Here is a 14474-nt window from a genome sequence, read left to right as displayed (position 1 = left end):
CCAGATATGAATTGACACCAAGCAACCCTCTATCTTTGGCATAGGAGTTGGTTGGCTGTCCAACTTACCCGTACGACCACATGGGACGATACAACGCCAGCTGCACTAGATGCTTACAAACTGAGGTAGGAATATCACACGTAAAGGACATTTCCAGCGTTACTCCCGTTACATTTTGTCCACTTTTTAGCCCGGCTTACTCTCGGATGCCAGAAACAGTGTTTGGCAAACACACAGCATAGACAAACTGGAAAACTGGATTTCATTCATCAGTGTGGACAGAATGTTGTGAACGCTGTTGGGAATTGTCCTAGCTTTGGTCCAAATACTAGTACATTTAACATGGCTGTCCCATCTTCCCCCACCCAACCCTCTCCCCATCCTCTTTGATTCCTCCCCCCCCCAAAAAAAGGTTCACTAACATTAAGCAGCTAAAACCAGTGCTTTACGTTTTGTTATTGAGCACTTACATGTAATGTGAGTAAAGAATATTTTATAAGGCTGCTACATAAAAAACACAGTGGTTTACGTTGGATATGTAAAAGTGAGTGTGAATCATTGGCAGCGAAAGGGGGAACGGGGGGCCAGTAGCCCCCTCCCTCCCCTTTTTTGAGTGGGGGGGGGCCTGTAACGGGATGGGGCTTGATGGATCGGCCTATTAATGGCTGATGCCTGATGGTCTAACAACTGGCCCCCCCACTTTGAAAATCGTCCCGCTGCCGCTGGTTTGAATATTCAAAAGGAAAAAACAACTTTCTTTTTGTCTTGGTGAGAATCCAACTCAGGTCACTGCTGTACATGTAGAAAACATTAAAAGCCAACTGCACCAAACCAAAAATAGCTGAAACATACATCAGAATCTCTTTTAATCAGCGTTTTGCCTTTTCAGTAAGTTGTGTCACCTGGTGGTTCTAAAGGTTTCAATTAAACTGGTTAATCCAATCAGCAAGTTACGCTGTACATTTGGAATTGGCTGTGAGTCAAATCCAAGTGTACTGTCTGGGAAGAGTGTGACTTTGTGAAATGTGCATGATTGTACTTGTTGTGGATGACATTTTGTCTGCCTGCTGCATTTACTGTGTCGCACACATTCATGGTAGCCTTGTGAAAAATTTAAGTGAATGGTTCCAGATGTACATGTAGCTCAACACCAGCGTCATCACTCAGTTTTTGAATGCTTCCCCGAGGGGGAAAAAAATTAACCTGCCAACTCTTTCACCGTGAAACGTGAAACAAGGATCACATTTGAAACCATTCTTGTGCGTGAACCTGAGGGTGCTATTCAAACAGCCGGTGATCGCTTTAGAGGAAGGATTTGCTGCGCTTTATCCAAATCAGGTGGCTGCGGCTGGCAGTAACACATGTTTCTATAGTATGTGGATGCAGCTACGACCCAAGGGATTGCATAGGTGAACATTTTTGCCACAGCTGCAGCCACACCTTTTGGACAGCTGGAGGAAAGCCGGATGGTGGACAAATTCCTTATCTTCCCTTAATGGCACCCTCCAGTGCCTTAATAGATCAGTGCATGCTACATGTACCTGTCCTGACTCCTTTTGCATGCAATAAATGAAATGTTAATACCTGCTATTTCTGTTCATGTGGCTTTTTTAGGTTTCGAACTGTTGACCTGTGTGGCATATGTTTAATTTCTGTTGTGTTGTCCTCTTTTTTTTTTTTGTAATTTGTGTCTGTCTTCAAAAGTTCTCTGTCACCAAACCTCTTATCACTTCAAGTTTTTGCTTTCGGTGTTTGTTTTCACTCCAACTTACTTCAGTTTCAGTTGTTGGAATTTCACTCTGTTCCTTCAATGAAATGGAAACATGGCAGACTATTTTACAAGCCAAGAAGGATCATCCGCCGTTACAACAAAAGGTCCTCAATATTTGTACCATCGTAGAATGCACTTTCATCCAGTTCGTTTTATTATATCCGCCCTGAATTGAAGTGCACCCTCACCGGCAAAAGACAAACAGACTGGTGCGAAGTTTTCCAACCGGTTTCTTGCAAGCATTCGGCATACATACAAAGACCATACATTCCAGCATAAATTTGTTGCGCGTATTCAACGTGCTGGGCGTCAAATGCGCATAAACTTGCGCACCTATGCAGTGAGTTCGTACCAAAGGACTGTCGATTTCATTTAAAAACATGCCCTCTTTCTTTCCACTCAGAATGGATAGACCTGGTAATGTTTCCCCCTCCCCTTGTTTCAGATATTACTTTGGTTGAGCTGTAGTTGCCAACTGTTTCTTGAGAACAATTGTGTTCATTTATTTTTCCGTTTCATTTCAAGTAAGAAAGACTGTAATTTGAAAATACTGGAGTCGCTCGTGCACTAGACAACATGCATTTCAGACAAGTAGTAAATGTAGAACTGACTAGATGTATTTGGTTTTATTTTGATGGTGCCAAGGGAACAAGTCACTAAGCTAAAAACTGACAGAAATTCCCATTGTCTTTGTGAGCTCAGGAGGGTTCAAATCCAAAAAATTGTGATATTTGATTATCTATTCCTTTTCCTTCAAGGTTAAGGGGATAGTGTATTCACTCTTGCGTTATTTGCCATGGTTTGGGCGTTTCAATGAACTCAGATTGAGCAACCATTTTGAAAGCAGGAATATGACTAAATGCCTTATTACCAGGAGAATATTGTCTTCTTTTTTTTTTCAATGTACTGTGTTGTTTCCCCCAAAAGAAGGTAAAGAATAATGAATTCTTGTTTTAGTATTTGCCTCCATTGGGTTTTCATTGACTTGCCGGGAGCTTTTTGTAGATTGCGCGGTAGCTGGGATCTATTTGCATGAACAGGCTCAGTGAGCCACTCACCAGCACCCAACAACGCCGACGAGATAAGAGCTGGTCTTTATTAGACTTAATTTCCACGCTTGATCCACTTAACGCTGAAAGGCTGATATCATTACCCAGCACGGTGGCAGAAAGAAACAAGGAGAGAGAGAGAGAGAGAGCGTGAGAGGCAGGGAAAAAAAAAAACAAGTGTAGGTCTCTCAGTCTGGGAGCGTTGACACGAGGATACACTGAGTTGGCAGTCCTCACCTCCAGACAAAAGCAGCTCGAATTAATTACAACAGCGGTGATTTTTTTCGACCAGCCGGTGAACTCAGCTGACCCTGTCTCTTGCGGGGCTATCAATCAAACTGGCCCTTGACGCCTTCTCTCCAGCTTTCTTTGGTTCCTTTTTTTATTTGTGCATGAGTCATGGTGTTGTATCTTTTCATTTGGTTTTTTCCTTTAGCGGTCATACTGTGTGTCAAGTTGGACGTCTCTCCTCTGACGTCTAAATGCGCAGCACTTCAGCTCTCCTCCTAGGAGCATGAAATTTTCAAGATCTGACAGTTATTACACGGTCATTCTGGTTGCAGGTTTATAGGACTTTTTTCTTCCTCTCATTTCTTGCCACCGCAAATCGTCCAGACCTTGGTCCCTTTTCTGGTAGCCAGATTCAAAGTGTTTACTCTCCGTCCAAGAGAGGGGAATGGCCAATTTGGGGGGGGGGGCTCATCTGCATGATGTGCCATTGGCAAAGCTCCTCTGTTCAGACAGTTCTTGGGTTTCACTTCACTGTAGCAAGTACACAATGCAAGTGGCAAGAGAATATGGTGCAGTAGATTTTTTTTAGCTGGCATTTTCTTGACATTTTTTTCTTCATTAGGAGTCAGGGACATCTCTGATGATCCATATATGTAGTTTTAATTTTTCTTATTTATCTTTTCTATTTGTTACTTATTGATTTGTCCATTGTTTAGTTTGGCAGACTTGGCTGTTTGTACATCTGCATTTCAGAATTTGGCAATTCTGTTGCAAGATTGACGTGAATCCGATGTGGTCAATATTCTTGTCCCGTCGGCCAATGTCCAGTAACTGACATTGCACATATTAAGGACTTGAGATGTGTGAATAAAGGATTTTATATCTGCAACTGTGAGCGCCTGGGGAGATTGATTTTACCCTACATTTGATGATTTAGACAGAGGTTTAGCTTGTGTGAGTAAACATACTCTTGGACGCTGTTTTCATTGAACCGCATGCATTCCATCCTGTGTGAGGATATCTGTACAATCTTCTGTTTGGGGTTTTGTCAGTGAAGAGGTCCTACACATTCCATTTTGTGGAATACAAAGCTGACACATACCCTGTTTGGACTTCTCCAATGGGATAGGACAGGTCCACGCTTCAGAGTCTAATGTAGTATTTGTCTTTTTGTGGGGACTTGGATCCTGGACACATTTCCCCGTTGGAGTGTTGAGATTCACAACATGGCTTCATTTATGAAATGCAGATTCAACTCCACGACCCCCCCTCCTTTTCAGGGTATTTAGATAAGCATCAACTGAGCCCGGAAGATGTTTTCCTGCCATAGTCCCCTGTTTCCTTCTTGGAGACTGTCGATCCCATCAGTTTCCATCTCCATCCACTACAGCCTTCTGTTTTCTTTATTAATCGCTCCTTGTCCGGGTGTCAGTCTTGCATTATCCTTCCATGGGGAGTCCTTTTGTTTCTCACCCTTGAGGGGTGTCTGTTGCTGACATGGCCTACCCCTTTAGTCCAAGTGTCTGTAGGGATGTTTATAATTGCTACTGGTGGTGCCCTGGAGTTAAGCCCAGGGTGAAGAATGTATCTTAGGCTGCGATTGTCTGTCTGGGGCTTCTTCTTCTTTTCTGTAGCTGTTCATCTGTCTCGCTTTTACAGATTTCAGCAAAATATTTTCAGTATTCTTTCTTGGCTTGCATCTGTTCTATTGGCGTATTTATCTGAGAAGTTTAAATGTAAAGTGATTTCTGAAAAACATTTCATGTACAAAAAATATGATTTTGTTTGAAATGACCATTAAACTATTATCTACATAACTTCCTATTAATCATGAATATTCATGTAATGTTTGTATTTATTGAGTGTGTGATGAATATTCATCACATTTTTGTTTTACTTCCATCGCCATGAAAGCCCTAGCTACAAGCTGTCTTTTTTGTGAACATTCAGTTTAACAGTAGTCATGCTGAGACCATAATTATGTACAGTACTCCTGCATAGGAAGGAACTATTCCCAAACAAGGCTCTGTCATGAATATTCAGTGTGTTAACCAAGTGTCATCAACACAGATTATGAATAAATGCAGGACACAACCCCCCCTCCCCTTCCTTGGGAAAATCCAGGTTGATTATGAATATTCACAGGCAAGAAACCAAACCTAATGCTGATGGATATTCGTGTTGAGCTCTCCACCATTCCAGCAATGATTGAGCCTTGTTTTTCGCACTTTTTTTCTGTTGGTTTGTTTGTTGCTCCTGTAGGCACCATCCCCAGCGTTGAGTACCTCTCCTGCCCTCAGTACATCACCCGCTGTGTCTGAATCATCCTTCTACAGTACCTACTTCTACCCCATGCCTGTTTCCATGGTTAGTTATGATTTTTTTTTTTTTTACATTTAGTTTTGGTTCATTCCCCTTCAGTTCAGTGTCTTAAGACAAGTGGAATTTTTTTCTCCAAGAAGCCTGAAAATCTGTCAATTGTGCTTGGGCTTTCTTCAAAATGTTGAAAAGTACTTGTGCAGTTTGTGGGGTTTTTGTTGATGACAACCTTTCATAAAATAAATGTAGTAATTTTGCCAGTGCTAGTGTAATTGAAAGGGGAACATTATTTCAGTCTTGCTTTTTGCACCTCAGACCTTTAGAACTCAAATCTGAATTTATTTCTTCAGAAATTGTGCTCTTGTTTGTTCAATGTGTTCTTGAAATCAAGCTTAAGTTCTGAAATGAATTCAAAAGTTGGAGTGTAAACCATTTTACTTTATGTTCCCAAACTGTTGGGAGGCATGTTACCATTGTGCAGCTATACCTGTTAGATCTATGGACAGTCATCTACCCCATTGTTAAAAAAAGCCCATTCTCCCAGCTGTAAGGAGAGATAATTTGTGAGGTAAACTGAATGCCAAATCAAATTCTATAACAGTAAAAATTAAAAGAAAACTCATGCCAAGTCCAAATCAGCCGTGTGAAGAACTTTTGAACTCTTCAACTCCAAATACACGTACATATCACACAACTCACACTGTTGTGTGAATCATCATCTTCAGTCGACATAGGATTGCCAAAAACTGTCCCCGAGTGAAACATTTTCACTCTTCAAGTGAGATAGGCTGTGAATTGTGGAGCCTGGCCACAATTGAAACACTCAATAGACATGTTGCGTGAGAAACACACCTTCCCCTACTATTTTTTTCTTTTTCTATTTGCCCAAGGCTGTAAAAGTGACTGTTTCTTAAGAGCACTGCACATCGTGATTAGCCCACTGAGAATGCCACATCTTAGGCCTAGTGTTCACTGTAGTCATGTCGCTGGGGGAAACAGGTTGAAAGATAACAGCTTGGTCAGAGCTGATCCCTCATCCTTCTTGTATAAATTATTATGAGTGTTTCTACTCTAAAGGTAGCCATCAAGCTATTTTTGAATTGGATTCATGGACTTGCCACTAAATCTTTCAACGAATTTCAAGTGTGAATCCTTCGGCGTAGTTTAGACCATACAAGCTGTCAGCATCCTTGCTCACAACCAAGTGAGGGCACCATAATCACACTGACACCGGTCTTTTCATGCCCAAATTAAGCTCTGGTCATGAACAGGAAACAGTGTATGCTATTAATCCAATGCTAATACTGACAGAAGTGTATTGCGTGTTCAGTGCGCAGTGTTCTTGAGCCCTTACTCCAAATGATGAAAGTCTGCCATTGTCAGCCATAGTGTGTGTCAAGGTGACAATGATGTTTCCTGCCCTCTTGCAGTAGGCAAGAAAATCAAGACAAATTGAAAACCACAAAAGTATTGAAAACAGAAAATGTCAGTGTGCGTGTTTTTGATAAAGTTGTTATGCATGTTTTATGACTAAAGGCCTTCCAAAAGCATTTTGTGTTGATGGTTGTTGCTTGAATGAAAGTAAGCATGACTCGCTGCACACGCTGCACTGTTGCTGAAATAACACAACACTAAGAGTATGGAGAATCTGCATGGCTGTTCGTTAAATGTCAGGTTGTATATTTTTTAATCTTGCTAATTTGACATGCATGTATTAGCCCGTCAAACGGTGTTCCGTTACAAGAGCCAACTCATTTCAGACTTTCACTCAAAAGAGGACTTTTGTTTGACTGCTAGTTTTCCAGCGTTTTAGGGAAAAGGGGATATATTTGCATTGGTTGTTGCAATTTAAGACCACCAGATGGAAAAGCCAATCCTAAGTGTTGACAAGGCAAAGCTGTCATTATGATCACCAAACCTCAATGAACTTGCGCTTTTTTTGGAGGGGAGCAAATGCATTGTATCCACATTTCAGTTCCAAATGTCAGCTTCAAAGTCTGTTTTATTTTCCCCCCCAAGCCCACAGCCAACCAAGTGCCCAGTCAACTCAACTCTATGTACTCACCATATCTGACAGCAGCTCCCACCATGGCTCCAGCAAGTCATATGCAGGATTTCCCCACACCTGGTCAGATACTGACCCCAAATGGAACTGTAATACCCTACCTTCCACAGCGTCCCAAGAACGACAAGTTGGAAGTAAGAATATCAAATCCTGTCCTGTTCTGTGTTTGTCCTGTTTGCCTGTCTTTTTTCTCACGCTAACTCCCCGAGATTGTCCATTCCTCAAATATGGTGGTTCTGTTGGGAGTTACTTGAATCTCCAGAATTCCCTCATAGTAGAGTTTTTATGATAGAGGGGCCATTTCTACTGGAACTATCAAGTGCACGTGTGAGTTTCACAAAATTCACAAATCAGAATAATGCTGTGTATTGGCTGTGTAACTTAAAGCTGGTTCCAAACAAAACATGCACAGTGATCAAACCAAGTTGAATTTGAGAAGGCTATTCCCAAAAGAATGGGCATTGATGGACCCTAATAAGTTTGCTAGATAGAGGATGATATGAAAGTTTATGTTCATTTTGAGGAAAATGAGACACTGTCTGGTTTCATTAAGACACCGCTACATCTTACGCACATGTTCTTTTAAGCTGCAGCAGGATGGCTTGTCTGGGACTTGGTCACTTGATGAAAAACTCCAAATGTGTTGCGATTATGCCGTGGCTGTCCATTTTTATTGTCAGTTTGAGCGCTAGGAGGTCAAATGTCTGTGACACCTCATTGGGTTTTTATACGACCAAAAACCAACTCCCTCACACCTAATGCGTTGTCATTTCAAAGGTCATCAGTTTCAATGCTTTAAATTAAGATATTGAAATCCACACCCCCTCCCTTAAGAATTTTTTTCTGTGCTATGTTGGTAGTTTGGGGTGTCATTGTGATTTCCTGCTACATTAACTGTTTGATGGTCTCTTCTTTTTGTGCTCTATCGCCTCATTTCCCTCTTCTCCAACTTCTCATGATCACTGCGCTTTCCTACCCTCTTACCCCATCCTTTCCCAATTTCTTGCTCTCTTTTTTTTTTTTTCCTTAATTTTTTTAACCCCCCTACCCCTCCAAAAAACCCTCCTCCTCCCAGGTCTGTCGTGAGTTTCAGCGGGGCAACTGCTCGCGGGCGGAGTGTAAATTTGCCCACCCTGCGGAGGGGGCTGCTATAGATCAGCTAGACAACACCGTCACCGTCTGTATGGACTACATCAAGGGGCGGTGTAGTCGCGACAAATGCAAATATTTCCACCCGCCCGCGCATCTCCAGACCAAAATTAAGGCCGCCCAACACAATAACAACCAAGCTAGCGTTGTGGTGAGTGTCACAGCACCCATGCTGCTCAGTTTTTTTTTTCTCTCTCTCTCTCAGTAGTTTTTTCACATGTCTATATTGTCTAACAATCTTCCCAGTGTTAGATAGCGTAAATGTCTCTTTTTTTCCCAGTCATTTGGGGTCACCAGTAGCACTAGAAGCCTTTCCCCTCCCTGTCCCTTCTGTGTAGCTTGTGGTTGTTGAATCAAACCTAGCATATGATGTTGATGACCTGCCCACATACACATCTTCCCTTACCCCCACCCCCAACCCCTACCCCACCCCCACCCCTCCCCCAACACCCCCTCCCTCTCCTACCGTACCTCAGCCAACATTAAACCAGTTTCTTCTTACCTGATCTGTATCTCTTGACACTTTCTAATGCAGCAGTTAACATAACTCTGTTGTCTGGCGTCAATGGAACCGTATCTGAATCTCGCCATCTTGCTTTTTCTCACTGTCTCGGTCAGTCAGCCCTTTCTACTTGCCTTTGCCACTTGTCCAGCTCTGTTTTCTTTTTTTTTATACCTCTGTCTCTCTCAGCTTCATTTTTCCAGTAAGCCTTTAAATTCAGCCCTGCGTTAAATGAAAATGCTTGCATTAACTGATGAGATGAAAAGATTGAATCACCAATGGATTCTGATTCCTGCTATGTGTAAAGTTTCAGACAAGCCATCTCCAATTTCTTGCTAAACAAATTTAAAGAATCACAACTTTTTGAAAACTAAAGTTTGTCAGAAGATTGACCTATCATGCCTTCAATGCATTTTGGAAATAGCCTTTTTATAGCTGCTAAGTTTCGCTCCATCCACGATAGAATGTGCGCTGCTTTGATAGGGTAGAAATTACAGAATATTCTGGTTCAGCCCAGTAGAAAACAGTGGCAGCCATGTTTGTCTAGCTCCCTGTGCTCAAGGTGAGGATCGCTATGGAGTTGATCACCACGCCACCGGCACCAGACTTTTTTGGCCATATAGCCTCGTTCTTAACCTCATCAAGTTGTGTCCAGGACACCCAAGATGGCTGCCGTATTAAACCCACAGACTCTGATCCCCGATCAGATTTTATTTCCTCATCAGTTGGGAACTTTTGTGAGTATGCTTCGGGTCAGGGCTGAGTTTAAAAGTATAACACTATGATATAAACATTTATTGCTGTCCAAGGGTAGAGGGTATTGATTAGTGAAATTTGTTTTCGACTTTCACCCATCAGATCCCAGCTGTTAAAAACTTCTATACAAAAATAGTCAAAGAACTATTCAAAAGCTTTGAGATGGGCATAATTCCTTCCTCTTACTGGCCATCTTGAAGCAAACGTGAGGCAATCTCATTGTCATTATTTTCAAGCAGATAAAGACCGAAGAGGGTGCACAAATTTTTATGAAAACAAAGGAAAGTCTACAGTTAGAATGAAACCCATCGGAGTCATCTAAAACGAATGAGATTTAGGGACACAATCTGAAATGGGTTAGTTGTAAAGAAGGCACGTGACCCAGCAGCAGTAATTTGTCCATTTTTAAGCTTTTGCCCTGAAAAGAGAATTGCATTTTTCTGAAACAAGACAAAGAATTACATTCTTTAGACCTTTCCCCTTTTCATTGTCTTTTCATCTTTTTCAAACCTTTTAAGTGAAAGAATTTCTCCCTCCTTTTTCCATGGTTTCTGTGACTTCCATTTTTCTTACCCTCCCTGTCTGATTTTCTCTTTTCCCTTACCTTTTCCTTCGCCCCCCCGCCCCCACCTCTCCTCCAGCCCCACCCTTACCCCAGTGTCCAGTGTAATGTAACCACTGTTTCACGACCTTAGTCATAGTGTCATTTTGCACAAGCGTTACCCTCCCCCTTATGGCATAATGGAACAGCCCTATACCCACTTCTGGCCTATCAGTGCATGGGACACTCAAGGCAGAGTGATATTGCTTTGCATAAAAGGGGGATTGTCATACTTTTGTAAGCATATCTGGGAAAACTTGGTTGCGCATAATATATTCAATAATAAACCTTGTAGCTTGTAAAATGTTTTTTTGCGGGCAATGTTACATAATCAAATTGCAGGTGTGACTTCAGTAGATCAAGCTATACTCGGACAACTGTCATGGATGTTTTAATCGTAATGCAGTACTGCTTCAAACAAGATGCTGTGCTGTTGATTTTTAATTGATGTGCATTTTTCAAATTCTTATGAATATGTTGTGTATTCCTTCTTGTAGCCCTTTTGATACGTGTCATATTTCAGTAGAACACTGCCAAAATCAGTTTTTAAATATTCATTCCTGTCTGATACTTGAAATAGGAATTATTGTTCATGTTGAAGTCCCTTTTACACAAACCAGTGTTTTGTTGTGTTCTTGATGATTACAAAATGTTGGTTTCTCCTTGTGTTAACGCAAATATTTTACTGTTTGCAGAGTTGTTGGTTGCAGCATTGGGCAGGCAGTCCTAAACTTTACTGAAAGCGAGTTTTTTTTTTGGGATCAGATTAAGGCATTATTAGAATATTTTTTTTTACACAAAAGAGTAAATACAAAAAGGCAAGGTGGTGCTCTGATTACACCAGTCAATTAATTTGGGGTATATTAGAGAAACTTACTGAATTAAGCAGTGGATGTAAATATTAACTGGTTAGATGGAGGATTACTGTTAAAATGGCCGACACATTCATGAATATTTTACAGCTGAATTACCGTATGCTTTAAACCAATCCATTTTCTATAAACGTTTTAATTTTACCTTCCACCCTGTCTTAAAAATTAGTGGAGGAAATTAAGTTTGTTGACGTGTAAATCCTTTTTAAAATTAATTTCCTTTTTTCTTTTCTTTTTTAAAATTGCACAAATGCATGGCAATTTGGAATAAGTCCAAGCCTTGAAAGATTTACTTGAGATAAAGAGCACTTTCCTTTTTTTTCTTCTTTCATATTGCACAGCAGTCTGTGTCTCTGTAGCTTGGTGGTAGGATCTTAACCAAACAGTAAAAAAATTAGATTTGATGTCGCGTAATGAGTTGAGTAGTTAGATTGATTACTGAGTACATGTACTTGGCACTTTATGTGTATCTTAAGTGTTACCAGGACATCTTTTCAGGATCCACCATTTTAAGACAACTGATAACAGCATAGGACTTAAAACTTTAGTAGTTTGTAACCAAAGGGCAATTCCTCCTAAGTTTGTCATCATCTTATAAAGCCGTCTCAATAGAGTGAACATGCAATAGCATCTGCGCAAAAAAATGAAAATTGGCTGACTCATTTAAAAGCTTTTGGAAAAAAATGTGTTTGGTTCGTGGTGTTTTTCCCCCATCACAAAGAGGCTTTCAGCACTTTAAAATGCTTTGCCCAATTCAGTATCCTCAAAGTAATCTTTGTAGCTCTCCATTTAGTTGACCGTGGTTTTGTAGATAAACCTTGCTTTGCCCCCGCCACAAATTTGCAGCGCCGTGTGACTCATTTTGTGAAAATCAATCACATAATGCGAAATCATGTCTAGAGTCACTTATTTGTGGGGGGAAAAAAAACCAGAATAATCTTGTATTTTGTGCATCTTGTTTTCTTACGGTGCTTGTGGTTTTGAAATACAGTTGTTTGAAACCATTCCAATCTTTTTTGGCCTCTCTCCCTACAGAAAATTCACTTTAAAAAAGACACTCAAATATCTAGCATTGGCTCTGTTTCACCCTTGAAGAGTAAAAACTTTTCAGGACAAACTTTAGAAAAGTTAGATTGAGTACTTGCTTATTACATATTGTGATCCATTTTCACAGAGCAGTTTGCACGTATCGGTGGTCTGCCATGGCTCCCAGTCCTCTACTTTTGTCATTGATTTCATTGTTGAATAAAATCCAAAGTTCACTACTTGTTCTGACACATCCGTCATCTGTAGCGTAATGTGCATGGCAACTCGTACTCCTCACACTATTTTTTCGCACCATTTTTATGCCTCCTGTTTTCCTCCATTTGAAAAAAAAAAAAACAAAGTGAAACATCTGAAGATTTATCCTCATATTCATTGCTGTAATTTGTTTGATTGTATTTCTCTCAAGCAGCTTAATGAGAAGGTTTGGGGTGCAATAAATGAGTAGCAAATTAAAACTGCAGCAGAATTTATGGAAAAATCTGGTCCTTTTCTACAAAGCTCAGTGAGGAGCTTGCCTGTTTGAAAGAGACAGTGTCATCTAATAAGCCTTTTAAAAGTTAAATTTCAATAAAATCTGGTGCACTGAGTTCTTTAAATTCACATGATGATAACAGTTTAAATTCTCCATACTAAAAACTGTACCTCGTGACTCGCGGCAAGCTTTGTTACATAAGAGACACTCTGCAACAAAAACCCCCTTCTCAGTGGATAAGAAGGGCACAAAGGAACCAGTCTATTCCAGAGAAAAACTTGCCCCGAATCACACTGTCTTTAGTCTGGGGAATTCAAATTTTTACATTTATGTGCAATCAGATAACTCAGTGTACCACATTTTATTCAAATTCAAAGAGGATGATCTGAAGTAATCATTGTGTTTTAACAGACCAACAATCATCAGTAGTCTACGTGCAAAGCCTCAATATTTCAGTAAAGTTTTTCCTCAGGTTTTTTTTTGGGGGAAAAAAAAACAATCAAGTTCTATTGCATGTTCACTAGTCTGATCCAACCAGTTGTTACAGTCCCAGTTGACATCTGATTCATCTTGTCTGACATGATGTACCTCTCATGATTGTTAATGTTAACACATCCTCGTGAAGTTTTTGTCTTATTTTTCCCCCTCTCATGTACAATTTGCTAATAATGCCTTGGAATGGACCTGTTTTATGCACTGGTGTATGTCAGCAGCACCATCGAGCCTATTTTGTATTCCCCTTTTGAGTTGAATCACATATGGGGTTGGTTTGCCGGCTTGGAAATGAATCAAATCTTTTAGAAATGTCTTGATTTAAGAGAATGATTTGAAGAAACCTAAACGTAAGCACACTGGCGACTTTTGAATGTTTGTTTCTGCATAAATACAGTTGAAATGTCGTTGTTTTGATTTTTTTTTCTTTGTTAGTATTCTGGCATGTTGAAATAAAATTTGATCACATGGTACATGTTTGTGCAAAACTGAAATGCTTCAGAATGACTGGTTTATAGATTGCTAAACCGGTTTATGAACTGACTCGTAGACAGTAAACAAGGGTTGAGGAGTCGACTGTGTGTTTCTATCTCTCTTCTCTTGATTCATTATTTATGCATGAGGTCACTGACATCCACCCTTTGCTTCTTTTGTTTTTCCACCCACAATGCATTGCTGCTCTGCTTGCTGGTTTATGTTAATGACTCTGCCTGTCCCATGCTGCAATCCCATTGGCCAAAATCCATCATGGCTGCGCATACTAATAAGCTTCCGACCACGCCTGAAACAATCAGCAAGAAACGAGCCCGGGAGCCTGCCGATGACATCATTCTGGTACTGGAAGTAGTCTTGTTTGTCTTTATGCTTTGCCAATTGATTATTATTCATTTATGTAAATGTCTCTGATTTTATGTAGATTTTAAGTAGTTCTTTTTTTCCCAAACTGGCCACTCAGTGCACGTGTGGTGATGGCACCTGCATCCTTTTTTGCCAAAATGGTGGCAGTGTTCAAAGTATGAAGCACTTCAAAAGCAAAACATTGTCTGTTTCCAGTGTATAAATGAAGACACTATTTCCAATTGATATGTTTTCCAGTGGAATGACGACTTTATTTTCTGATTCCAGTGGACTTGCGATCTTGACGATGC

The 14474-nt window shown here is 40.5% G+C and overlaps 1 protein-coding gene across 21 annotated transcripts in view; it reads left to right on the top strand.

Annotated features, from left to right (window-relative positions):
* The window catches only part of LOC110981663 (muscleblind-like protein 3), a 158929-nt gene that overhangs the window by 126689 nt on the left and 17766 nt on the right, over positions 1-14474 (top strand). For 15 of the 21 annotated variants that reach the window (XM_087145439.1, XM_087145425.1, XM_087145426.1 and 12 more), the window contains 5 exons: positions 45-125; positions 5314-5418; positions 7390-7569; positions 8511-8735; positions 14095-14160. In XM_087145439.1, coding sequence (XP_087001565.1) covers positions 45-125; positions 5314-5418; positions 7390-7569; positions 8511-8735; positions 14095-14160 — 657 coding nt within the window. The remainder of the gene's footprint in view (positions 1-44; positions 126-5313; positions 5419-7389; positions 7570-8510; positions 8736-14094; positions 14161-14474) is intronic. The other 6 variants (XM_087145435.1, XM_087145438.1, XM_087145430.1 and 3 more) reach the window with 6 other exon arrangements.

This window comes from Acanthaster planci, linkage group LG14 (assembly GCF_054643075.1).
Source record: "Acanthaster planci isolate LZ-2023a linkage group LG14, COTS_SCS, whole genome shotgun sequence".
NCBI classification, from domain to species: domain Eukaryota; kingdom Metazoa; phylum Echinodermata; class Asteroidea; order Valvatida; family Acanthasteridae; genus Acanthaster; species Acanthaster planci.
Note: the sequence above shows the minus strand (reverse complement) of the source record. Positions and strands in the feature narration are given on the sequence as shown.